Source organism: Sciurus carolinensis, chromosome 11 (assembly GCF_902686445.1).
Source record: "Sciurus carolinensis chromosome 11, mSciCar1.2, whole genome shotgun sequence".
Lineage (NCBI taxonomy): Eukaryota > Metazoa > Chordata > Mammalia > Rodentia > Sciuridae > Sciurus > Sciurus carolinensis.
The window spans coordinates 359,942-385,383 of record NC_062223.1 but is presented as its reverse complement, the minus strand read 5'-3'; the positions used below and the strand labels follow the sequence as shown (position 1 = coordinate 385,383).

The 25,442-nt window shown below is 57.1% G+C and overlaps 1 protein-coding gene across 1 annotated transcript; it reads left to right on the top strand.

Annotated features, from left to right (window-relative positions):
* The first annotated feature begins 9,865 nt into the window (after nt 1–9,865).
* On the top strand, nt 9,866–25,064 carry Ano9 (anoctamin 9). The gene is made up of 24 exons (XM_047519487.1): nt 9,866–9,980; nt 15,425–15,499; nt 15,580–15,690; nt 15,840–15,985; nt 17,033–17,079; nt 17,167–17,225; nt 17,298–17,371; nt 17,463–17,597; nt 17,750–17,846; nt 17,983–18,043; nt 18,135–18,217; nt 19,494–19,598; nt 19,673–19,831; nt 19,943–19,979; nt 20,149–20,260; nt 21,801–21,858; nt 21,947–22,044; nt 22,139–22,281; nt 22,343–22,495; nt 23,139–23,286; nt 23,885–23,980; nt 24,055–24,148; nt 24,249–24,361; nt 24,451–25,064. Exons 1-24 carry the CDS (start codon nt 9,975–9,977, stop codon nt 24,476–24,478), a joined length of 2,238 nt encoding a protein of 745 aa, XP_047375443.1. The 5' UTR covers nt 9,866–9,974; the 3' UTR covers nt 24,479–25,064.
* The last annotated feature ends 378 nt before the right edge of the window (nt 25,065–25,442 follow it).

Genomic DNA, 25,442 nt, shown 5'->3' with positions numbered 1-25,442 from the left:
GAATTTCGTTGCTTTTATTTATTTTTCTAGGCTGGGAGTGGAACCCCGGCCTTCCTGCATGCTAAGCAAAGGCACTGGGCCACATCCCCAGTCCTCCTAAGAAAATTGGATCCTTTCTCCAGGAGTTAAAAATAAGAGGTGATCTGGCAGGAATTCCCAGGAAGATAGGATTCAGAGAGAAAAGATGTAAAGTCCAAGGAGGGCAATTCTGAGGGCAGTGAAGATGAAAAGAAGGTGATAAAAATGTGCATCAGCAAGGGCAGGCAGCTTCTAACAGATGCTCACGGAGCAAGTGGTCGGTGAGGCAGAGCCGAAAATGACAGCAGCCAGGAAAACACTTCCGGATGGAAGATGACCAGGAAAGCGACTTCCTTTCCAAAAAGGAAAACAAAGAGATGGTTAAGAAGTTCAGGTCAGAGAGAAGAGGAACTGGCTAAGCCCAGTAAGGGGAAGGAGAGTGGTGAGGGAGACTCAAAGGAAAGGACGCCATGTCCCAAAGAAGATATCTGCCAGCGCCCCACCACCACACAAAAATACCTGAGGAGGGTTAAAAGTAATGATGAATTTGTTAGCATTGAGTCAGACTGAGAAAGCAGGATGCAGGCTTCTTCCTTCCAGCAGCCAGGGGAAGGCAGGATGCAGACTGTCTCCCATTCTGTACCCTGAGCCCTAAAATAAGATTGTCAGAAATACGTTCCACAAATTAACTTTCACCATCCAATGCTGGTGAAATTTACTTCATTTTAATATCAAATTTGCACCCAGAGACAAACTGAAGCCTCATTTCCATGGGAAAAACACAGGAGCATGCTGTTAGACTGTCCAGGATCATTCCCAACTGAGCCTGTGAGAAGGCCTTTCCCCTCCTGGGTCTGCACTCCCTTCCCAAATGACCTGCAGCCAGCCCTGGCATCAGAGAGTCACAGCTTTGGGAGTGATTCTCCCACACCTTATGTGCAGCAAATAAATTTCACTGTGTGACAGTTATTCCCACTGCTCTGTTCTGATTCAGTTCCCACCTAGAGGAAACCCATTAAATCCAATGACAGTTTGGAAAGATTTTATTAAGAAAAAAGTGAAATAAAAAACCTTAATAACATGGTTTTGAGCCAGGCCTGGTAGCATATGCCTGTAATACCAGTGGCTCAGGAGGCTGAGACAGGAGGATGACAAGTTCAAAGCCAGCCTCAGAAACTTAGAGAAACTGTGAGCAACTTAGTGAGACTCTGTCTCAAAAAAAAAAAAAAAAAAAAGGGTTGGAATGTGACTCATGGTTGAGCACACTTGGGTTCAATTGCTGGTGCCAAAAACAAGAACAAAACATGGTTTTGGCTATGACTTGATTCAGGGATTTTAAGTGTTTTTTTTCTTGATTATTGAAGACAAAGTTCTCTCTCTGGAAAACATATATTCAAGGTTTAAAAAAATGTGGGTATATTGGTCTTTGCTACCCTCCCTGCCCATCATGAAAGCCATATCAGCTCAGTCACTGGATTTCCTGCCTCAATATTTTCTTTGGAAGGTATACCACAGTTGCAAAGCAATAAGATTTGAGATAAATACTTTGCTTTTTCCTACACGATAGCAAGTTGAACAATTAAAAAACAAAACAAAACAAAAGCAAACAAAAAAATCAGAACCATTTTCATTAAAAATCGAAGCCAGACATGGCAGTGCATGTCTTAGTCCCAGTTACTCAGGAAGCTGAGGCAGGAGGATCACTTGAATCCATGAGTTTGAGGCTGGGGTATAGCTAGGTGGTAGAGCACTTGCCTAGTATGCAAGAGGCCCTGTGTTTGATCACCAACATCAACCATACAAAAACACAAACCGTCATCTGAGTTTGTATGTCTGTATACACAAGTATTAATGTTTAAAAAGTTGCTACCTTAAACTTCTGGCAAGGCAAGTAGGAGAAACAGTTAATTCTGAATTGTTAAAAGTGTTAATGAAAGCTTGGTCCTTGTCCCTGATGTCAATCCAATAACTAGACAATTTTGAGAAAAAGGAAAAAGAAGTTTTATTACTTGGCTAGCAAAGGAGAATCTCAGAATCGAATCGGTGATTCTGCCCACCAGGGGGAAGGAGAGGTGTTAAAGAGGCGACTCAAAGGCTACTTTCCACATGTTCTCTGTTGGAGTTGTAATTCACTTGTTAATTTGGGAGATGGTCATTCCTGAGATGTTCTGATGCCATCCCCAAAGTCTGGATGACTTCCTTCCTGTGGTCCTGCTGAAGAACAGATATCTCTGCCTAGGATGAGCAAGAAAGGTAATCCAGTTTCCCCTGAGAGAATAGGGAGGAGGAGAGAAGAAAGAGAAAGAAACATGTCCTTTTAAAAATAAGTGGCAGTGGCAGAGCAGCCAGAGCTGCATTCAAAGCATAAAGGGGACCGTTCCTACAAAAGTACTCATTTTTGCTTTGGGGGATAGTGGGCAATGGGTTAGCTGACCTGGCTTGAGGGTGTGGATTTTCTTTTTCTATTTTATCACTTATAATCTCAAATAGACTGAGAGCCAGCTATCCCTTTATTCTGCTACAGTCTTTACGGAGTTGAGAAAGAAAAAAAAAAAAAATAGGAGCCATCAAAACTGAAACCAATGGTTCATGTTTTTAAAATGTATATGTGTTAGGGTAAACTGGCGCAAATATCCATGAGAGACAGCTCTGAGTTCATGCAAAGGTTTATTGACAGAGTCTGCCAGGCTGCCCCTCTGCAAGGAGCAGCAGCCTGCAGGAAAAACTTCTAAACTGTATAGTCATGTACAATGGAGTAGTTATAAAATAACCCATCTGGCCCTGTGACTGCTACTTGATGTCTTTGCTGTGGTTTTGTTAATTAGGGACTCTTTCAGGGTAGGCCTACCGGGACAGTTATGCTGGATGGTCAGGTGCTGTTTTTCAAAATGGAGTTCCTTTGGCCTAAAGACCTTACAATATGCATCCTGTTTTTTGGATAAAATGTTACCAAAACAAAACAAAAACCATATACCATCCTACAACTGACAACAAGACATTCATCTCAGACTAATTAGGATTGCAATCATGGCAAACACATTCTGGCAGTCTTGAAAATGCGCTCCTGCTACTGTAGGCATCTGTAGTCCAGAGACTGCCTGCCCTAAAGGCGCCCTGCTGGGCCTTCCCAGGCCACGCAGCTACCCTCAGCCAGCTCCCTGCCTCAGGCCCAGGCATCAAGCAGGGGCCTGGGTGGTCAGGGCAGCCAGTTGCACTGGGGTGGGAGTGCACGTGGGTGGAGACATGCCCTCCAGTGCAGGTGGGGAATGGGTTCTTGTTCCCTGTTGTTGAAGATGAAACACCAAGAGATGCTGAGGCACGTAATTTAAGAAAGTGACAGAGGATTCTCCAAAGAGAAGGGGACTCTAAGCTGAAGGCCAGTGGGAGAGGGTGCGACTAGCTTTCTATATAGGCCCCAGAAACCTTCTCTTTAATTACTGTCTTCTTTTTCTTCCCCATATAGGTGATCAAAGGCAGGAGCACCTCGGAAGCTAATTATTTGCAACCCAGAGTGCCCAGAGCAACCCAGAGTGCCCAGGGGCACAATTTCCGAGGAGGTTGCGGTAGTAAACTCCATCATCAAACTGACTGCCTGACCTTTGCCCCTGCCTCAGTTTGTTGGGCAATGCGACATATCCTGTCCACCCAGGCGAGGCAGGACTGCGAGCTTATTGCTTTTTGACAAAGGAAGCAATAGGGGGTCAGCACAGTGGGCCCATTTTATAGAATTATTCTCTTAACCTTGTGTTCCCACCGTTCGCACCTGTCTGTCCCCTAACAGAGATAGGACTGAAGCGGAGGACCAGGCTGGGCCTCGGTCTCCATCCTGCAGGAGCGCTGAAGCCAGAGGGCGCGCTGGGGCGGGCAGCATCCCCGCTGCTTTGTGCGGACAGGCGCCTGCAGTGCCCCAGCGCTGGTCTGCGCGAGCTGACGCTTGCGGGCACCTGACGCTGGACTGCGGGAGGAAGAACCCAGTAGGCCAGCTCCCGCCCACCCCAACCTGTGGCAACGTCCCACAGGTGGGGTTCCCCGCTCGCCACCCTGCAGGCGCGCTCACATCCCGAGCGCACCGTCGGTGGGGTGCGGACCGTCCACGGTATGGACGACTCTCCCGCTATCCTGATACTCTGGTTTTCTTCAGATCCTATAAATCTTTAGCCTTTTACCAAAATGCGCCTGAGCACTCCTCCCGAGGCAGACCGGGCCCCCACCATCCTTCCGAGAGCAGAGGGCGGGCGCGAAGGCACCTGCACTTGCGGTCCGCAGGGCGCCTGGGTCCAAGCGCAAGGCGCCGCGGGCGGGCGGGGCGGTGGGCCGGGCGAGCGACCGCGCTGCGGCCTGAGTGGGCGGGGCGCCGGGCGGGGCGGGGCCAGGCCTGGGGGGGCGGGAGGCCCAGCCTGCGCAGCCCGCTGCGAGCTGCCCACCTGTTAGTGAACGCTCGCTACGAGTCCAGGCCGCCTGCTAATAAAAATTCCGGTTGCTCTACGAAGTGGTATTCGCTTCTCCTTGAGTTATAGTTTTGTACCTCCGTAACCGAGGCACAGGAAGGTGGGTGATCGCGGAGCCCAACTCCTTCCCTCGCTGGAGTCCGGAGTCTTTCCTTTGCACCCTCCCTCTGCAGGAGCCCTCCGCATGGCTTTGCCCCTGCAGCCCGACCTCTGCGACATCTGTGTCTCGCCTCCACCCTGATCCTGTGACTTGCTGCTTCTCCCCTGGGCGTGTGGGGTCATTGGTTTGTGACTCAACTCTGTGGCAAGTAAGCAGAGGCTGCAGGCCCCGGGGGGCCATCTGGGGAAGGGGACACCAGGACAGCACCTTTCCTCAGATGCGTGACCGCCCACCAGAGCCCATGGTGCTAGAACAAGGCTGGGTTTAAAGGAAATGGCCAATTCCGGCTTCACCCGAGGACAGTTCAGGCCAAAGCTCACTGTGGGCGCGGCCTGGCCTCGGAGCCAGGTTCCCTTGAGCAGAGGACACTCACATCTCAGTGGTAAACAGTGGGAACCTTGAGGAAATGCTTTCTAAAAATACCCTTGCACAGAAAGCAGAGAAAGCCAGTGAATTTGTAAAAGAAGAAAGACTTGTTTTCACTTCTGTAGTAAATCTGTAAAGGTGACTGAATCCTGAAAACTCACTTGCCTAGGCATCCCTGCTGCCTGGATATTTTCTCAGGGAGCCTGCACAGCAGGGCTGTGAGCTCAGCAAGGAGTTCTGCTTCCTAGGACAGGAAGGGGGAACAAGACCAGACCCAGACCCACCCGAGGGGCAGAGGGCCTGGAGAGAACCAGCCTAGAGAGAAGACAGGAAGCAGGTTCTCCAGAGGCACTGACTCAACCTGCTCCTAGGAGCTGCCTCTGAGGAGAAAGGGCAAGGCCTCAGTGTCTTCAGCCAGAGCCAGGCCTTCTGGGTTGGTGAGGCAGACTCCTGGGGCTCGGAGGATTGGGCCAGAGGTAAGGTGACAGGGGCTCCCTCCTCTTTGCAGACCGAGCCTGGGCACCCTAGCTCTCCTTGACCTCACAGTGGCCCCGGGGCTGCCAACTAGATGGACAGCAGGAATGGGAGCTGCCTCTAGCTGCACTTTGGCCCTTGTGGGGAAGAAGACAAGTGGGCAAGGCTCTCTGTCTGGACTCAGGATGGTGGCAGGGTCCAGGGTCCACAGAGTCCATGTGACCTGGACCAAAGTTCTTTGCCAAGAAGGCAGGGCAGGTGGCCACAGTGCTGTCCCCTTTGCCCCAGGGGCAGTCCAGACACAGGCCCAGTTTGGGGGAAATAAGGTTTATAATGACAGACTGTAATATGATAATAAAGTAATTTTAAAATGAATTTTATAACAGTGATAAACATGTTAGCAGTAGAAATTTGAAAGGAGCAGACATGGGGAAGAAAACCGTCATAGTTCATATGGGTTAGCAAGTATATCAAACAGGAACCTGCTGTCCAGGACTTTAATGCATTTTAACTTAGTTGAAATGAAAAAAAAAAAATCACATGTTTGTAACCTATAGTATATTGTAAACATCTTTCTGTGCTTACAAAAACATAAACTCTTTGTTTTGTAATTTTTCTTTTTTTTTTTTTTTTTGCAGTGCTGGGAATTGAACCCAGGGGTGCTCTACCACTGTGCTACATCCCCAGCCTTTTTGTTTTGAGATAGAGTCTTGCTGAGTTGCCCAGTCTGGCCCTAAATTTATGATCCTTCTGCCTTATCTTCTTGTCTTCCCAAGTCTACCCTTGCCTTTTTTTTTTTTTTTTTTTTTTTGGTACTGGGGAATGAACCCAGAGGCACTTTACTATTGAGCTACATCCCAAGTTTTTTTTTTCAAAATATTGAAACATCTTGCTAAGTTGCTGAGGCTGGTCTCAAACTTTTAATCCTCCTGCTTCAGCCTCCCAAGTAGCTGGGATTAAAGGTTGTACCTCGGCACCAGACCTGAAATGTAACTTTTATTTTATTATTTTTTTCTTTTTTGTGGGTACTGGAGATTGAACTTAGGGACACTTACCCACTGAGCCACATCCCCAGCCCTATTTTATATTTTATTTAGAGACAGTTTCTCAATGAGTTCCTTAGCACCTCAGTTTTTTTTTTCTTTTTTGCCTTCCTCCAGGGACAAACAAACTGGTTTATTCATACAGTGGAATACTGTACAATAATTATAATAAATGGCTTGGAACCAAGCACCTCAGTTTTGCTGAGGTTGGCTTTGAATTTGGGATCCTCCTGCCTCAGCCTCCCGAGTTGCTGGGATTACAGGTGAGTGCCACTGTGCTCGGCTGAAATATAACTTTTTAAAAGATTTTTTTAGGGCTGGGGTTGCAGCTCAGTGGTAGAGCGCTTGCCTGGCATGTGTGAGACACTGGGTTCGATTCTCAGCACCACATATAAATAAATGAATAGGATAAATGTCCATTGACATCTAAAAAATATTAAAAAAAAGATTTTTTTAGTTGTAGATGGACACACACCTTTATTTAGTTTATTTATTTATTTTTATATGGTGCTGAGGATCGAACCCAGTGCTTCACATGTGCTAGGCAAGTGCTCTACCCCTGAGCCACAACCCCAGCCCTATAACTTTTTTTAATATATATTTTTTTAATTGTAGATGGACACAATACCTTTATTTTACGTATTTTTATATGAAGCTGAGACTTGAACCTAGTGCCTCACACATGCTAGGCAAGTACTCTACCATTGAGCCACAACCCCAGCCTGAAATTTAACTTTTTTTTTTTTTTTTTTTTTTTTTTTGGGTGCTGGGGATTGAACCCAGGACCTTGTGCTTACAAGGCAAGCACTCTACCAACTGAGCTATCTCCCCAGCCCCTGAAATTTAACTTTTAATGACTGGAATATAGACATTTTCCTATTGTTGAACATCTAGGTGGTTTACAATTTTGGATGCAAAGAACATTACTTTTACATATCTTCATCATTTTGAGTTTTTTCCCTTAGGACAATTTACAGAAGGTGAGGTTAATGGAATAAAAGGTCCATGATGTTGGCTTTGGCTGCTCCTTGCTGAATCGCATTGAAAGGGCTGTGCTGGTTTCTCTCCAGGGGAGATTTGCTCTGACCCCAGGAGTGTGGGGCGGCCTCCACCCTGCCGAGGCCTGCATCTGAACTCCCGGATTGCACGTCCCCGGGACTGAAAACACAGACTTGGCTCCCAGCAAGGGCTCTGGAGGTGACTTTCCTTCCCTCTGGTGATACCCTTGGCAAGTGGGAAGGGGAACCAGCAGGGTTTCTGCAGCAATAAAACTGGGAATGCCCAGTGAAGCCACCAGAAGACACATGAACTGACCCGGAAGGGTACATACCCCTCACGTTCTGTCCTGCTTCTTGCTACTCTCGACCCTGACATGGGGTGCCCACAATACCAGCGGGGGGATCTGGCACTGTAACAGTGGTCCACTTAATGCTTTGAATAGCCCTTGCTGCTCTGCCCCTGCAACTTAATTATATTTTATTTTTAAAAAAATATTTTTAGTTGTAGATGGACACAATACCTTTATTTTATTTATGTGGTGCTGAGAATTGAACCTGGTGCCTCACATGTGCCAGGCAAGTGCTCCACCACTGAGCCACAACCCCAGCCCTGCAACTTAATTTTAAAAGGACACACTTCTCTTCCTCTCCCCTGCTCCTCCCTAATCTCTCCCCTCCCTAGTCTCGGGGGAAACAGGATTGCTTTCCTCCCCATCCTAGGCAGAGCCATCTCTCCTGAGCACTCACCCCCGACAGGAAAGAAGTATCCAGACTTGGGGATGGCACCAGAAGTTCTGGGCAGTCACCATCTCCCAGATGAACAAGTGCATCGCAACTCCAGCAGAGAACACGAGGAATGTGGCCTTTGAGTCTCCCCTTTAAAAGGTCCCTGTTCCTGCTAATGGGCAGAATCACAGCCTCTGGGACGGGAGTCCTGTGCTTCTCCTTTGCTAGCAATAAGACTTCTTTCTCCTTTTTCTCAAAACCGTGCCCTTGTTTTTGGCTTGGCATTGGGTACAAGGATGGAACTTTCAGTAACAGTACTCCTCTGGGAAATCCAGACACACAACCCAAGGCCTGAACCAAAGGAGAGGGTTGTGAGGCCTCATGGTGCTGACCCATGACACTGTGGGCCGTCCCCACCAGGTGCCCCCCCAGTGTCCCTGCTGCTGGCTGCTTCCTGTGACCCGCTCCCACTCTCAGGCCTGTGTGCTCAGCCTCACTGCTGCTTTCAGAGAGGGCCTTGAAATGGAGAAGAACCAAAGTAACACCATTTTGTTCGCATGCCTGCGTGTGTTGTCTTTTCAGCCTCCTGGGAGCTGTATCTGTGTTGACAGTACAGTGGACCTTCCCGCAGCCCTGACTGTGGCCCTGATGCATAAATAACAAAATGACTCTGAAATGTGTAATCAAAACCATTCTCTGATGTCATCAAAGTATCTGTCTCAACAGGGTCTTTGTGACCTATGCGTGCCTCAACTGCTCTTTTGGTTTTCATGGTTTTTGCCTTTATAAACTCTGAACTTCCAAAATTCAGTGCTGGGAGTTCTTTGAGGGGCTAGCCTGCTCCCAGCGCTTGCCTGAGACGCGTGTGGAAGGACCTCTTTTCCCTCGCACTTCGCCTCAGTGTGCCTGGTGCTCTGTGATGCCGCACACCCGTAGCAGCCTCCTGGCGGCTGTGGTAGTGCTCATCCTCCGCAGCACCGGCCTCCGCAGCACGGCCTCGTGTGGCAGTGCACTCTCTCCCCACCTCTGTGAACCCCGGCCACTGCCCCAGGCTGGTCAGTCAGGCCACCGAGAACCTCTCCAGCGTCTGCTCTCAGCCAAGCTGTACAAAACAAGCTCATGAGCTCAGGGTGTGGCAAAGGCAGATCCTTCCCTCTTTGCCACCCCCAAGACCCCAAGCATCCGCCCCTAACCTTGGGGTCCAGAGCAGAGGCTCTGGTGGGAGAGGCTGTTTGCTTTGGGGGTATCTCCCTCTTGCCCAGTTTCCCTTCTAGGGGAACAAAGCCCAGATTTGGGGGGTCCAGCGTTGGACTGTGGAGGGAGCATGGGGACAATGTGTCCTGGGGTCTGGTTAGTGAACTGGTGCTCAAGGCTGGAAGGACCTCTGTGCCCACCCTGCTTCCCCCAGAAGGGGGTGGCGGGTGGTCCCATCTTAAGCCTTCTGCAGGGGAGGGCCATCAGGGGTCCAGAGGAGAGTTCTGACCTGAGGTTCCCCTCCTGCTTCTCCCACCCCATCCCCACCCATCCCAGGAAGATGTCCAAGGCTCCTGCGGGCTGGGAGGAGCTTTCCTGGAGGAGGCCACTGGCTCCTCCCCAGCGCACCTGGGCGCAGCAGCAGAGGAGAGAGGGAGGGTGCATCCCACACGGAAGTTGGGGAGGCCCGCCTGCCGCCTGGCAGCCACTCTCCTGCTCACACTGTGACCAGCAGCCCCAACGGGCCAGGACAGGGTGCACAGCCAGCATGCAGGTGAGCCCGGTGCTCTGCAGGTCTGCAGCCGCGGCCCTGTGGTCGCCCCCACCCTCCCCAGGAAGGTGACTGTAGAGGGGCCCGGCAGTCTGCCAGGCAGGGTGTGGGTGACCGGGGCCAGGCAGTCAGCTGCAGGACCCCTGGGACGGGTTGGGGTGGGGCGGGGCTCACGCGGGCAACTTCCCTTCCCCAGCCTGGGCTCTTGGCGCACGTGGCACCCCGACCTCGCTGCCAGGGTCCTCCGGGGCCTGGGGTGCTGGTGTGCACTCCAGATCTGCAGCTTTGCCCGGAGGTGGCACCTGGGGGAGGGGCTCGAGCTGGGTGGCCCTGGTGGGGAGGCCCAGGGGCTGGGAGCATGTGGCTGTGCTCCGGGAGGGTCCTGGCAAGGCAGAAGCCCACTGCGGCCGTCAGACCCTGATTCTGGGGCAAAGCAGAGTGGGATACAGACCTCCAGGAGACATCCTTTCTCCCTGCCGGCCCGTGTCACCTGGGCTGGAGCCAGCCTCTGGGCGGCCCCACGGCCGAGGTCTGAGAGGAGGCGGAGAGCGAAACCAGCCTCCCACTCCGGCCCCAGGCCTCCAGGTGTGGGTAGATCGGCAGCCGCTCCCACCCCCTCTACCCAGGGCTCTCACTGGCCCTTCCCTTCATCGGCTGCCCAGGCAAGAATGTGGATGCCCCTTGGCCTGGTCCCAGGCTCCCCCTGCCTGCCCTTCCTCCCATGTCAGCCCCAAGTTGGGGGTGGTGTGACTGGGCTGGGTAGGGATGGGTGGGGGAGCAGCCCCTGTTGGCTGAGGTGAGTGAATCAGTCCTTAGAAACTCAGAGGACTTGGTGGACCCAGCCAAGGTCTGAGCACACCCTCCCCTGCTCAGATTCCTTCCACGGCTTCATGCTGCTGCTGAAGTCCCAGCTCCCAGCTGCCTGAGCAGCTTTCCCTGATCTGGCTTGTGCCATCCTCAAGCCCCAGGGAGGGCTTACCTCCTGGTAGCTCCCTTCTTGCCCTTTATGCTTCTGCAAAGCTGAAGTACTAAGGACTGATTCACCAGGAGTAGTAACTACAAAGTCCCCAGAGGTGCTGAGGACTGAGTCCTTGGGTTTAGTAACTACCAATTCTTTAGTGAATTGCCAGGAGTACTAATTACCTTGTCCTCAGAGGTGCTAAGAACTGAGTCTCTTTGAGTATTAATTACCAAGTCTGTAGAGGTGCTGAGGATGGAGTCCCAGACACCAATTGCACCCTACCCCTCTGGGGTGGCCCATGCACATTTCTCTCTCTCAGGAATGCTGCCCCAATTTTTTGCCTCCCAACAACCTCTTGCCTTTTGAGGCCAGACTCTGGGCCACCTCCCTTCCAAGTGGACCCCTGCCCCTCCAGCCCCAGCGTCCACTCACACCATGCACTGCCCTCAAGGGCAGCACGCAGAGCCAGCTGCCACATCAGTATTTTGGAGATGGGTGGGTGGGCAGATGCAGGAAGGGATGGGGGTGCAGACAAATGACTTCAGTGGCTCAGAGGAGGCAGAGCCAGGCAGGTTCTCTAGGGAGGGAGGTCCGAAGGCATTGGCTGGCGCAGGTGGAGCCCTGGGCAGCGAGGGTGGATCCCTCAGGGGATGGTGCAGCTGCAACGTGATCAGGGGCCTCCGGTAACCCTCAGCCAGGTGGGTCTCGGGGAGGGAGGCCAGGCCCACGGCCCTCCCTGTGCAGCAAGGGTGGCGTCACATGTGTGCACACCTGGCCCGCCAGGCAGGCCTGTCTGGAGCTGGGCAGTGGTAATATCTGCACAGCTGCCTCCTCTGGTCACCCTGGCCTGTAGGCTGAACGGAGGCCACAGCTGGGAGAGGCTCCCCTGTGAGGCGCTTCCTTCCAGGCCCTGGGGATGGAGGCTGTCAGGTTTCCTCATGGGAACCAGTGGGCCGTCGTCCACAGGGGTCCCAAGGAGCTTTGAGGACAGCCCCATCCCTGCCCTGGGACCTGGAGCCCGGGCCTCTTGATCTTCTGGAGGGAGTCCAGCTGAGGGGGACACAGGTCCTGGGCATCTCAGTGTACGTCCTGAGCAGTCTGCAGCCTCAGGCAGGCCTGGCTCCCACTCATGAAGGCCCAGTGGTCACGCTGAGAAGCCATGGGTGTCTGACCTGCACCCTGGAGCACAGAAGGACAGAGGGGGTGCCTGATCCTGGAGGCCAGTGCTGTGGCCCTGGGCTGGAGCTGTGAGCCCAGTGCACAGGCAGCAGGGTATTGGACCTGGCGCCTCAGTGTGGGGTGGGGGGTGCTGGGCCAGGCCTGGTGGGTTGTCTGACCTGGCTGATGGAGTGGCTGCTGTCCAAAGCCGAGGTGGTGGCCGAGGGCAGCCAGGGCTGGTTGTGCCGCACCCTTGGGGCCCCCGGGTGCAGGGACCGCCTGGTGCGGTGGGCGCTCGGGCAGCCCTCTCCCCTGCGCAGTCTTTGGTGGGGGAGGGGTGCTGTGCCTGTTTCTGGGGTAAGGACAGCCTCTCACCCTGACCTTTGAGGGTGCCCTGTGGTGGGCCCTCTTCCCAGGCTCCTCCTGGTCTGGAGTACCAAGCTTGCCTTGCTTGTCTCAGTTTTTTTTTTTTTTTTTTTTTTTTTTTGGTACTGGGTTTGAACCCAGAGGTGTTTAACCACTGAACCTTTTAATATTTTTTACTTAGCGACAGGGTCTTGCTGAGTTGCTTAGGGCCTTGCTAAGTTGATGAGGCTGACTTTGAACTCTTGATCCTCCTGCCTCAGCCTGCCGAGTGGCTGGGATTATAGGCATGTGCCACTGCCCCCCGCTGCTTGTCTCACTTGTTCTGCAGCTTTGGGCCCATGCTGGTGTCAGGGGTCTTGGACACACTGGGACAGGGCAGGGACCTCCTCAGGGCCTGAGGTCAAGTGCATGAGGATTCATTTCACTTTCGTCCCACATGGTACCGTAGAGCTAGATGCCAGTGACCAGTGTCCCCTGGCAACCTGTCCCCTGGGGTTGAGGCCACACCCTCTTCCCTGGGCCGAGGTGCAGGTGCCTGCCCCGCCCTGCAGTTCTTCTGGGAATGCAGGTTCCTCCTGTGACCCAGGATGGGGAGACGTCCAGTCACCACTCGCCACACCTGGGCACGGTTGTCGTGGGCTGTTGGCAGAGGGCAGGGTGTGTCCAGGAGGCTGGAGCGGGGCACTGGGGTGCGGAGGTGGTGGTGGGGCCTGAGAGGATGTCTGCCTCAGCCCTGACCCCTGAGGACTGCAGTTGGGTTGGAGGCATTTCCTGTCTTTTTTGCGGGGGCAGCGGGGAGAGAGCCAGGAAGATTCAGCCCTGTCCTGCCCACGCTCCTGGTGTGTGCAGGGTGTGGGGTTGGGGTGGGGTTACAGATGCAGCCAGACCAAATCAAAAGCCGACACCGTGTTACACCGAATTTCAGAGAAGAATCTTTTTTCTAGTGTAAGTACCTCCCAGGCGATCACTGGGTATACTGATACTAAAAAGCATCTGCTGTTTATCTGAGCTTTGAATGAGACTGGTGGCCTGTTTGTTCCCTGGCAGCCTGTGAGGGCCGCCCGGCTGGAGCAGTCAGATGGGGATTTCTGGAGGAGGTGACGAGAATGTGGGCGGGGAAGGGGAGGGTGTGCAGGTAGGGTCGGCAGGTGCAAGGGCCAGCAGCAAGTGACCTTGGAGGGCCCCGTGCGGCTCGGGCAGAGGGGCGGGCAGGGGCCCGTGAGTCAGGCTTGGTGGGAGGCAGCTTCGCCTTAAGCCACACTGTCACCGCGCGAGAAGGTGTGTGGTGCTTGGAAGGACACCCTCAGGGCCCCTGCCCCTCGGACAGCGATGCTGCAGGGCCCATGCCTGCCCAGAAGCTGCCCGCTGGGACGTGAGCTGACCCCTCTCACCCACGCGTGGACTTAGTTTGAATCGTGTGTCACATAGAGCTCTGGTGTCGCTGGGCCCTGTCTCCTAAGCCAGCACCTCTGCCCAGGACCACCCTCTTGGCCCACCAGTAAGTCTGGCAGGCTGGACCTGCTCTGACCACCCTGGTTGCTCCTCCTCCCCACTGGCCCCAACTCTCCCCCACCACCCCACAAGGACCCCTGCAGCATTCAGCTTCAGTCTCAGGTGCCGTCTTGCTAGTTGGGAGTGAATGAGTCCCAGGAGCCCAGCACCCAGCACCCAGACGCCAGCCTCACTTGGACTCAGCGCAGCACCCTGCCTGCTCTCCACCTGCCGCATTGTGGCACAGCGTCTTGCCATCTGGAAGTGTCCCAGAAGCAGGGCCGTATTCGTTAGCTGCTTTCCACTGGGACAGGAGGGTCCCGTGCTGCAAGTCGGCGCCCAGGGCTTTCTTTGGTGTGCATGTGGTGCCGGGAACAAACGCGGCCTCGCACACGTGAGGCCTTTTTTTTAGCGTATCTGAGATGGTTTCAGATCTGCAGCGGGTGTGGGCCTCCCCCAGCACGCCCACTTCCTGCCTCCCCTGAGGACCCCGTCTCACCCGTGGAGGATCCCGGGTGCCCGCGTCGCCCTTCTCCTCTCTGGGTCCCCAGGGTGCTGCAGGCCTTTGTCTCCTGAGCCCCCGCCCCCGGGCCTCTCTGTCCCCTTGGGCTGGCGACCTGATGGTGAGCCCCGGAGTCCTGCGGGCACCCCGGCTTGTCTGTGGACTTCTCACTGTGAGATGAGTTGTCTCTGGGGGGACCCGGTCCTTGTCCACCGCTGGGCAGCCTGGGCCTTCCTCGCCTGGCCAGCCATCTGCCAAGTGTCCCTCTGTGTGGCCACCTCCCCGTTGCTCCCTCTTCTGCCATCACACACAGGAGGGAGAACCGGCTGGGCTGCCGGAGAGGCAGGAGGAGGGTGGGTGTCACTGCTGTGGCAGCAGCAGCCACTGCCGTCGGTGCTCGCACAGATCCAGCGCCTCTGTCCTTCAGAAGTGCTGGACCAAAGCCGCCCTACCGCCACCATGCCACCCCTGTCTGTCTTGAGGGCAGATGGCCAGGCTGGGGGGCCCAGGGGTGCTCAAGTCAGAGTGCAAAATGCCCCCCAATTTCCTGCACCAATACAAGCACCCAGAAGCACTCAGATGGGTCTGTGGCGGACCCTGGATGCCACACCTGCCTCCCCGGCCGACCTGCGTTTTCCCCCTGTCCTGAGGCTTCCATCCCTTCTCTGTCCCTGGCCCTTCGGGCTCCTGGTGTGCACCGCCTCGCCTTACGGCCCCGCGGCCGCTTCTGCTTCTCCACGGGGACCTGGCTGGTTACCTGGCTGCAGCCCTCACCTCTCACCAGACGCTGCTGGCTGCATCCTCAGCCTCACCTCCACTGGAAATCACCCGTTTCTGGCCTCTTGTCCCCGGTTTTGGGTGTGTGGGGTTTTGCCTCCAAGGTGCTGGGGCTCAGAGACCGTAGGAAGGAGCCAGCACGCGCCCGGCTATCTCCTGCTGGCATCTGCCCATCCCTCTGCTCGCCCCCAGGAGGAAGAGAGCCTCCGGATCCTGGTGGGGACAGAAGGGGGCAGCTTCCCTTTGGAGGAGAGGGGCACTTGTGAGGTGAGTCTGCTTGGGTCTGCCAGGCTGCCCCTCATCCTCTCCCCTGGCCCTTCGCTCTGCTGCCATGCCTTCTTCTCCAGGCCTCTGAGCAGTGGGACTTTGTGCTTGTGGCTGCTCACCACACCCAAAAGAACAAGGAGCAGAGGCAGCGGTTCCTGGAGGAGCTCAGGAGAAAGGGCTTCGAGTGGAAGGTGGGCTGGCGTCTGGCGAGGGCAGAGGTCTCGGGCCAGGAGAGTCCTGGGGACGGAACCAAGGCCTGTGCCCAGGTGCAGGGGACAGGTTTGTGGCTGTGGCGAAGGGAGGGCTCCAGGTGGAAGGGTCTGTGTGGCTGTTCCCCCAGGAGAGCAAGGGCCAGAAACAGGTGTTCTTTGGGATCCGAGCCGAAGACAAGATCTTTGAGCTATACCGCACCCTCCTCATGGAGCCGAAAGGCCCTGCCCCTGGAGTTGAGTCGGCCACGCCAGCCTCTGTCCCAGACACCACGAGGTGAGAGGCCGTGCACAGCACCAGACCAGAGGACCCCTTGTCTACCCCAGTGCCTGGTCCAGGCAGAACAGAGAGGCCCTCAAGGCTCTGGCCAGCCACATGAGGCAGGGCAACCTGGAACCACATGGTCTCAGCACAGGGCACAGGGGGTCAGACCCCATAGCTGTGCCTCAGTTCCATGCATGTGCCAAGGGGAGGTGACAGTTCCCACTCCTTGGAGCATGTGAGTAGCTCATGTGACTAGGCACATGTGACTAGCTCCTGGGGATGCAGAGTCAGAGCTGGCTGTGAAGGGTGGAGAGGCCCAGAGCCCCCCAGCTGCCCCTCATGGTGAGGGCATCATCTTTCCAGGCTCTTCTGTCCAGCCTGGACTCGCTGGACATGTAGACCCAAAGACCCAGCAGGAAGCCCCTCCCCTGTCCCCAGGAGCCTGCTTCTCCAAGTACATTGCTCACCCTCCCTCTCCCTCACCCACACCCCTCAGCCCTGACCAGGCCACCAGAGCTTGGTTGGCCTGTTCAGCTGATACCTGTTCAGTTGACACCGGCAAAGGAGTCTCTTGGAATTTGGTTACGAGGCAATGGAGGGGCATCTGTGAACACAGAGCTGGCCAGTCTCCGGGAGAAGTGAGGGGAAGTTGGAGGACTAGCAGCAACTCGGTGGGCTGAGAGGAGCTGAACTGGGGGCATGCATTCATGGGAGGGGTCATGTCTCAGGGAGGGGCTATGCCCGACTTTGCCTCTGCAGTCAAATGCCTAGCTGTGTGATCTCAGGCAAGTTACACAGCCTCTCTGAGCCTCTGTTTCTGTATAGGCAAAATGGATCCTAGGGATGTAAAGAGGGTTTCTGCACGTAAAGGCAGGGGACACCTGCAGCTCATGGGAAGTACTGTGCTAGGCTGAGCACAGGGGTGTGTGGAGGAGAGGGACCCCAGCAGATCCATCCTGGAGGACTTTTAGGAAGGTGGGATGGATCCCAAATCATCTCTGGAGGGCTGGGTCCACTGAGGTCTCCTGGGGCTGTCCTGACCCCGCTCTTGGGTTTCAGAATCAGAATCGTGAACTTTGTCCTGAACCAAACGAAGGTAGCTGGAGGTGAGGCGGCTTGGGCAGGTGGTGGGAGGACCCTGGGTGGGAGGGCCTTCCTAGTCCCGCCCTGATTGAGGCTCCCCATGACCCCAGACACCTTTGAGGATTTGAAGAAGGACCGGGTCTTTGAGGCCACATTCCCACTGCACAAGGTGAGGGGTGGTCTGCCCAGGGCTCCCAGGGCAGGACCCCGGCCAGAGGCACTCATGCCTGTCTCGCGGCAGGGGGAGGAGGAACTGGAGAAGACATGGGCCCGGTGGAGAAACCTGGTGCGCAGGCAGCCGATTGACGACATCAGGTAGCACTGCCCAGGGACGGTTCCGGGAGACGCTGGTGCCCAGCAGGCCTGCTGCCCGCCGGGCACCGCGCCTGACTCGACTTGCCTGCAGGAACTACTTCGGGGAGAAGGTGGCTCTGTACTTCGCCTGGCTGGGCTGGTACACCTACATGCTGGTGCCCGCCGCGCTGGTGGGCCTCCTTGTCTTTCTGAGCGGGTTTGCCCTGTTCGATGCCAGCCAGATCAGGTAGGCCGAGGAGGGGCTGGGCCTGGCGTGGCTGGGACTGGGCGTGGTGAGGCGTGGCCGGGTGGGGCGGGGCCTGACGGGGTGGGGCTGGGGCGTGGCCGGGCGGGCGGGGCTGGGGTGGGAGCAGGTGCCAGCCCTGTCCCTGCACCCAGCAAGGAGATCTGTGAGGCCCGGGACGTCCTCCTGTGTCCTCTGGGCCACCAAAGTCGCAGCTTCCAGCCGCTCTCCAGCACCTGCACATTCGCCAAGGTTTGCCACTGTGGGCACCAGGGCTGCTGGACTGTCCACCCAGGGCGGGAGCAGAGCGTGGGGCCCTGGGGCGCAGGCTCTCCCTTCCCTGGGACGCTGATGGGGGCCAGCCAAGCCCACCGGCCCCTCTCCTCAGCTCACCCACCTCTTCGACAACGAGGGTACCGTGCTGTTTGCCATCTTCATGGCTTTGTGGGGTGAGTGGCTGCAGGGTGGACCAGGGGCCTGGGGATGGCCCCCCTGTGCTGCCCCGAGGGTGACCATACTGCCCTCCGCAACCTACCGCAGCCACGGTGTTCCTGGAGCTCTGGAAGCGGAAGCGAGCCGAGGTGGTCCTACACTGGGATCTGTATGGGTGGGACGAGGACCAGGTGAGGCAGCCGGTGGCCAGGGCCCGTGTCGCCCATGCCTGTGTCTGTGCTGTGTTCATGTCTGAGGCACAGCCCCCTTGTGAGGCTTGGGACCCCAAGTCTGAATCACGACACGTATCTGAGGAGTGTCCCGTGTCTGCAGCGTGTCCTGTGTCTGAGCTGTGTCCCCTGTGGGGGCGTGTCCCATGTCTGAGCTGGTCCCTGTGGGGGCGTGTCCCGTGTCTGAGCTGGTCCCTGTGGGGGCGTGTCCCGTGTCTGAGCTGGTCCCTGTGGGGGCGTGTCCCGTGTCTGAGCTGGTCCCTGTGGGGGCGTGTCCCGTGTCTGAGCTGGTCCCTGTGGGGGCGTGTCCCGTGTCTGAGCTGGTCCCTGTGGGGGCGTGTCCCGTGTCTGAGCTGGTCCCTGTGGGGGCGTGTCCCGTGTCTGAGCTGGTCCCTGTGGGGGCGTGTCCCGTGTCTGAGCTGGTCCCCTGTGGGGGCGTGTCCCGTGTCTGAGCTGGTCCCCTGTGGGGACGTGTCCCGTGTCTGAGCTGGTCCCTGTGGGGGCGTGTCCCGTGTCTGAGCTGGTCCCTGTGGGGACGTGTCCCGTGTCTGAGCTGGTCCCTGTGGGGGCGTGTCCCGTGTCTGAGCTGGTCCCTGTGGGGGCGTGTCCCGTGTCTGAGCTGGTCCCTGTGGGGGCGTGTCCCGTGTCTGAGCTGGTCCCTGTGGGGGCGTGTCCCGTGTCTGAGCTGGTCCCTGTGGGGGCGTGTCCCGTGTCTGAGCTGGTCCCTGTGGGGGCGTGTCCCGTGTCTGAGCTGGTCCCTGTGGGGGCGTGTCCCGTGTCTGAGCTGGTCCCTGTGGGGGCGTGTCCCGTGTCTGAGCTGGTCCCTGTGGGGGCGTGTCCCGTGTCTGAGCTGGTCCCTGTGGGGGCGTGTCCCGTGTCTGAGCTGGTCCCTGTGGGGGCGTGTCCCGTGTCTGAGCTGGTCCCTGTGGGGGCGTGTCCCGTGTCTGAGCTGGTCCCTGTGGGGGCGTGTCCCGTGTCTGAGCTGGTCCCTGTGGGGGCGTGTCCCGTGTCTGAGCTGGTCCCTGTGGGGGCGTGTCCCGTGTCTGAGCTGGTCCCTGTGGGGACGTGTCCCGTGTCTGAGCTGGTACCTGTGGGGACGTGTCCCGCGTCTGAGCTGGTCCCCTGTGGGGGCGTGTCCCATGTCTGAGCTGGTCCCTGTGGGGGTGTGTCCCGTGTCTGAGCTGGTCCCTGTGGGGGCGTGTCCCGCGTCTGAGGCGTGTATCTGGCTCCTCCCCAGGAGGAGATGGCGCTGCAGCTCATCAACTGCCCTGACTACCAGCTCCAGCCTCACCAGCACTCCTACCTGCGCAGCACCATCATCCTGGTCCTGTCTGTGTTCATGGTACTCCTGGGAGTCCTGTGGGTGGAGACCCTGGCCCCTCCGAGCACCTGCCCACCGCCCCTGCGCCTCTGCAGATCTGCTTCATGATCGGCATGGCCCACTTACTGGTGGTCTACCGTGTGCTGGCCGCTGCCCTCTTGGGCACGTTGCCCTTCCTGGAGAAGCAGGTGACCACAGCTGTGGTGGTGACAGGGGCCCTGGTGCACTACGTGATCATCGTCATCATGACCAAGGTGGGGGACGGTGGGGAGGCAGGGGTTGGATGGCAGGGTGTGAGGTCACAGCGAGGTGTGGGGTGGGCTCAGGGAGGCCACAGGGGGACCTCAGGCACCCTCCTCCTCTAGGTCAACAAGTACGTGGCTCTGAAGCTGTGTGACTTTGGTGAGTGGAGGCCCTGCCCTCTCTGGGCCTGGGGGAGGATTCAGGGCGGGACTCGGGTGATGGAAGCCCAGCGGGAGCAGGGCCAGGAGCAGGGCCCCGAGCGGGCTGGGAGCAGGGCTGGGAGCAGGGCTGGGAGCAGGGCAGGGAGCAGGAAGCCGTTTCGTTGCAGAGAAGCCCAGGACCTTTTTGGAGCGGGAGAGGAAGTTCACTATCAGGTTGTTCACCCTGCAGTTCTTCGCCCACTTCTCCTCCCTGGTGTACATCGCCTTCATCCTGGGCAGGTGGGTGCCCACTGCTGGTACAGACTCAGGGAGCTCCCTGCTCCCCTCTGAGGCTCTCAGTTGGAGGCATCCAGGGCCTCAGTGGAGGCTGAGCTTCATACCAGCTGCCTGGGCAGCTCTTCTCCTTGGCTTCCTGGTTTTCAAACGAGCCCTCTCAGTTCAGTCGATTCCCTCCTGTCTGCTTCCTCTGAAGGAACTAGCTCTGCCCTGTGTCGTGTTTGCTTAGATCTTGCGAGGTATGTGCTCACTGCCAATTCCTCGCACATTTGCGGGGACCCCATGGACAGGGACCTCCACCTCGCCTGTCCTCCCGGGGAGACTTACTCCCTCTGTCTTTTGCCCCTCAGTTTTTTTTTTTTTTTAACTTTAACAAGTGGAGGCTTAGTTTCCACGAGGTCTTTGTTTTCTCTCTCCTTTGTGCTGCACCTCAGCCCTAGGCAGTGTATTTTCCCAAAGGTATCAACTGGTTCCTTTCCCCCTTAAATTCTCATCAACTCCTAGTAATCTCTGGCTTTCTAACGATCCATTTCCCATCCCTCACCCTCTCCGCCTTACCTGGTCTCCCTCTGGGCCGGAACATCCCAGGCTCTGCACTTCTGTGGAGGAACACAGATTTTCCTGGTTTTCCTGGCAGGTGGGTGGGGCCCCTCACCACGGCTGGTACTTGCACATCTGAGTTAGTGCTTTACAGGTGGCTTGTTGGTGCCCAGGGCAGCCCTGGGACCTGGTCTTTTGGTGAGATGACTGTCAGTCCCCCCTCCTCAGAGGCCCATGGTCACAGCCAGCTTGCCCGGGAGAATCTCCTGCAAGGCCATCTGCCAGGACAGGTTGGGCAGCACAGCCACAGGCTGTCTTTGGAGACCATTATCCTGCACGCCCAAACGCAGACCTCAGCCTCCTGTTGAAGAACGAGGCTCCTCTGCTTTCCTTCGTGCTCTCCAGGGGTCTCCATCCTCTTCATGGAGGTCCCTCAGATTTCTGTGAACTTCACAGTTCTTGCTGGTGTGTGACTGAGTTTTTCTCCAGCCCTTTCCCAGGCTTGTGCTGCACACAGGAAGGCCAAGGCAGCGTGACCCCATGTGCATCCTTTCTGGGTGCCCATCAGTTGATTTGCCACTCAGTCTTTCAGTGGTTTGTTTTGATGTTCCGGGCATATGATCACATTTCCTTGCAGATTCATACTAGTTACACTTCCTGCTTTCTTGCCCATTTGCAAGAGACTCCAGCGGGAGGTCTAGTGATCGCTCCGTGGACTAAAATGGGATCCTTCCCAAGTGCAACATGGGCCCTGAGCCCCTTTGGTTTAAGATAGCTTAACATGGTGTGCAGTTTGCGTGGGGGAGAAACTGAGGCCAGGCCCAGCAGACCTTGCCCGGAATGAGCATCTGGGTTGGTGGGGGCCACCACAGGCCTGTGCACCTGGGTGTGTGTCCCTGCCCCGCCCACTTCTCTCCTGTCCCCCTCCCCCATGGTGACTGCAGCCCACCCCATCAGAGGCAGGGCACTGTCCCCACACCCACAGGATCACTCTGCTCCCTAGGATCAATGGTCACCCCGGGAAGTCCACGCGCCTGGCTGGTCTGTGGAAGCTGGAGGAGGTCTGTTTGCCCTGAGCCCTGGCGCTCTGACCCTGTGCTCTTCCTCCCCTGAACCTGGCCCTCCCTGACCTGCTGCCTGACCCCACAGTGCCATCTCAGCGGCTGCATGATGGACCTGTTTGTGCAGATGGCCATCATCATGGGTCTGAAGCAAACACTGAGCAACTGCATAGAGTACCTGTGCCCGTGAGGACTGGCCCGCCCGCCTCCCTAGCACCTGTCCCCGTGCCCTCAGCCCCCAGGGCCACCTGTCCATCCCACACCCTCTCTCTGCCCACAGGTGGCTGACCCACAAGTTCCGCTTGATGACAGCCTGCACAGGCGGCCGCTGGCCCTGCGACCCCCAGCTCCAGGAATGGCAGCGCAACTACCTCTTGAACCCCGTCACCACCTTCAGCCTGTTCGACGAGTTCATGGAGATGAGTACGTGGGGGCAGGGCGGGGGGGGGTGCGCCCGGCCACCAGTGACGCCTCCTCCCCGCAGTGATCCAGTATGGCTTCACCACCGTCTTCGTGGCTGCCTTCCCCCTGGCCCCTCTGCTGGCACTTTTCAGCAACCTCGTGGAGATCCGCCTGGATGCCATCAAGATGGTCCGGCTGCAGAGGCGCCTGGTGCCACGCAAAGCCAAGGACATCGGTCAGGGCTGGTGGAGTGGGCAGCTGAAGGGGTGGCCGGGGTGGGGGGGGCAGCTTCGTGGACCATCCGTTGACCCACACCAGGCCACCTTGAAACAATCTCACCCAGCCCCCAGCCCTTCTTAGGGGTCTGCCAAGGATGGGTTGAGCCTGGTGGGCTCAGGAAAAGGCAGGGAGGGTGCACCTTGCAGGTGCCTCCCTGGATCCCCGCATCTGACTGAAGGACTCACAGGATGCTGGGGGGCCCAGGACGGTGAGATGGATGGTGTTGGAGGGGCTGGGGGACTGGAAGTGGGGAGAGGAAGAGAGAGGTGTTGGGGAGAACCCCAGCCTTGGGCTCAGGTGTGGAGGTCCTGCCTGGGTGGGGATGGACCCAGGGTTGGAGCAGCCTGGGGGTGCCTGAGGGACTCAGCAGGAAGATGGAGGGGGACAGTGGAGGCCTCCCGTCAGTGGGGTGCAGGAGAGTCAGGCTGCATTCTTGGCTGGGGTTTCCTGAGTGAACACCTTGGCCCCTGTGACTGCAGGGGGCTCCCTGGGCAGAGCCATGACAAGCCCCCATGGCACTCAGGCCCCCGCCGCTGGTGGAGGTGCCAGCAGCACAGAGCTTGGGAACCAGGCCACCTCACCCCCTTGCTCTGGCTCAGGAACCTGGCTGCACGTGCTGGAGACCATTGGTGTTCTGGCGGTCATTGCCAATGGGATGGTCATTGCCTTCACCTCTGAGTTCATCCCCCGAGTGGTCTACAAGTACCGCTATGGCCCGTGTCGACAGGGGAACCAGCCTGCGGAAGAGTAAGGCTGCAGATCATCTAGACATCCCCGAGAAAATGGCCCTATCACTGCTAAGCCCCAGGGGAGCCCAGGCCCTCTCTCCTGGGAATGGTTGGACGCTGTCAATGCCACCTAGGGCTTTGGTGAGGCTGAGCCCTGCCTTCACAGCCTGCATACCCTGCTGGAGCCCAGGAATAATTGACTAGGCCCTACTAGGGGTTGTTCTGATCCAGATGTTTTCTGAGCAGGCACTATCAGAATGGCCCCCTCCCAAAGTTAGGTCCCCCATGTCCTGCTTCCAGCATAGGAAGGCAGAACCGGGCCACATCCAGTTCCTCTGGCCCTCAAGAGGCCCTTGTACCAGCAGACTGGGCCTCCTGGGGCAGCCTCGGGCAGAGAAGGCAACTGATGGCATTTCTGAGTCCCCTCCACCTCCCCTGGACTCCTAGGCATGGACAGTGGGCCTCCTCCCACACAGGGAAGCAGAAGAGGCTGTGGTGGTGTACCCCCACCCCACGCCCCCCCACCAGACACAGGGCAGCCCCTGGGAAGCGCCCTTGGGGTGTGAGAGGCTACTTGGCTCCACCCTGGCCCCATGTCCCTCTCCTCTCCTCCCCAGCTGCCTCAAGGGCTATGTCAACCACAGCCTGTCCGTCTTCTACACCAAGGACTTCCAGGACCCTGTTGAGGGCTTTGAAAATGTGACCGAGTGCAGGTTTGGAGCTCCCCACCACCCACGGATGCCCTCTGAACTCCTGATCCCTGACCTTGGGGACTTCCCTACCCCAGGTACCGGGACTACCGCAACGCACATGACTACAACCTCTCAGAGCAGTTCTGGTTCCTCCTGGCCATCCGCCTGGCTTTCGTTATCCTCTTTGAGGTACGGAGCACGGGAGGGCCCTCCTCCCTGACCGCAACCCTCAAGGCCCTGTGTAGCCCCTGACCCTGCTGGGTCCCTGTGCTCCCATCCCTGCCCCCAGCACGTAGCCTTGTGCATCAAGCTCATTGCCGCGTGGTTCGTGCCTGACGTCCCCCAGTCGGTGAAGAACAAGGTTCTGGAGGAGAAGTACCGGATATTGTGTGATAAGATGCGGTAGGGCGGCAGAAGCTGGCTGGTGGGGGCAGGCCGAGGCCTGCAGGGCACCTGGCCTCTGGTCCCCACTGACCCCACCCTGCCTCCAGCTCCAGCTCCAAGAGCACAGATGTGTAGGCGACCTGGAGCGGGCGGAGAGGTGCTGGCGCCAGAGGCCCCGTCTTGCAGCTGTCTCCATCTCCACGTCCTGGCCCTGCCCATGGCTGTGTGTGTGTGTGTGTGTGTGTGTGTGTAGGTGCTCTAAGAAGGCCTTGTCTGTGTGGAGTCCTGGGAGATCTGTAATATGTGGGTGTCCTCGGGGTCCATGTTCATGATGTACATGTGGCTGCACGTGGGATATCTGAGGAAGCTGTATATCATGTACGGTCTTGGTAGGCCCTTGGGTAGGTGGGGGTCATCTCTGAACAGTACAGGTGTGCCTGTGGGGCCTGCGCCATCTCTGTTAGGGCTCAACTTGGCACAGCCCTGACCTGAATCCTGGGTGATCCTGGCATCCACAGAATTGGGAGGACTTCTCATGCAGCCCCAATGCATGAAAGTTGGCCCAAGTTTCCTGGGCCTCCCTCTGACATCTGGGCCCCAGATCCTGCTCTACCCCATCTGGAGGATGGGAAGCCCCATCACTGTTCTGGCTCCTCCCTGGATGGAACTGGTTCCCCTCAGCCAGTGGAACTTTTTATAATAAAATTTAACATGCAGTGTTGATTTCTGAGTTGTGTAGTGATCAGGTCTCTGGTGGATTATGACTGCCCTGGGCAGCCCAGAGTGTGGAAGGTCAGGTATGCAGTGGTCTCAGGCCCCCTGGCCTTCCTCTGGTTTGGGGTCCTCCCCTCCCAGCATTTGGGGTCTTGGGGCGGCAAGAAAGACATCAGGGTCAGTTGCAGGTGTGATGGGGGTTAAGACAGTCTTCCTGGAGGAAAGGTAAATGCAGGAGTGGTGAAAAGACCACAAAGAATCTCCAAGGATTCCCCGGGGCTCTGAGCCTCTCCGCGGGTTGGTTGGGCCGGTTTGACCCCGTTCCTATACCTGGGCTGCCGGCCCCAGGGCTGAGCCCAGGACAGTCTCCAGAGCCTGCCTCAGG

What these genes read in the sequence shown, in the direction of transcription:
- Ano9 (XM_047519487.1), top strand. An exon ending in ATCGCCTTCATCCTGGGCAG is followed by an intron (nt 20,261 to 21,800) that starts GTGGGTGCCCAC and finishes TCTGCTCCCTAG; the next exon opens with GATCAATGGTCACCCCGGGA. An exon ending in CGACGAGTTCATGGAGATGA is followed by an intron (nt 22,282 to 22,342) that starts GTACGTGGGGGC and finishes TCCTCCCCGCAG; the next exon opens with TGATCCAGTATGGCTTCACC.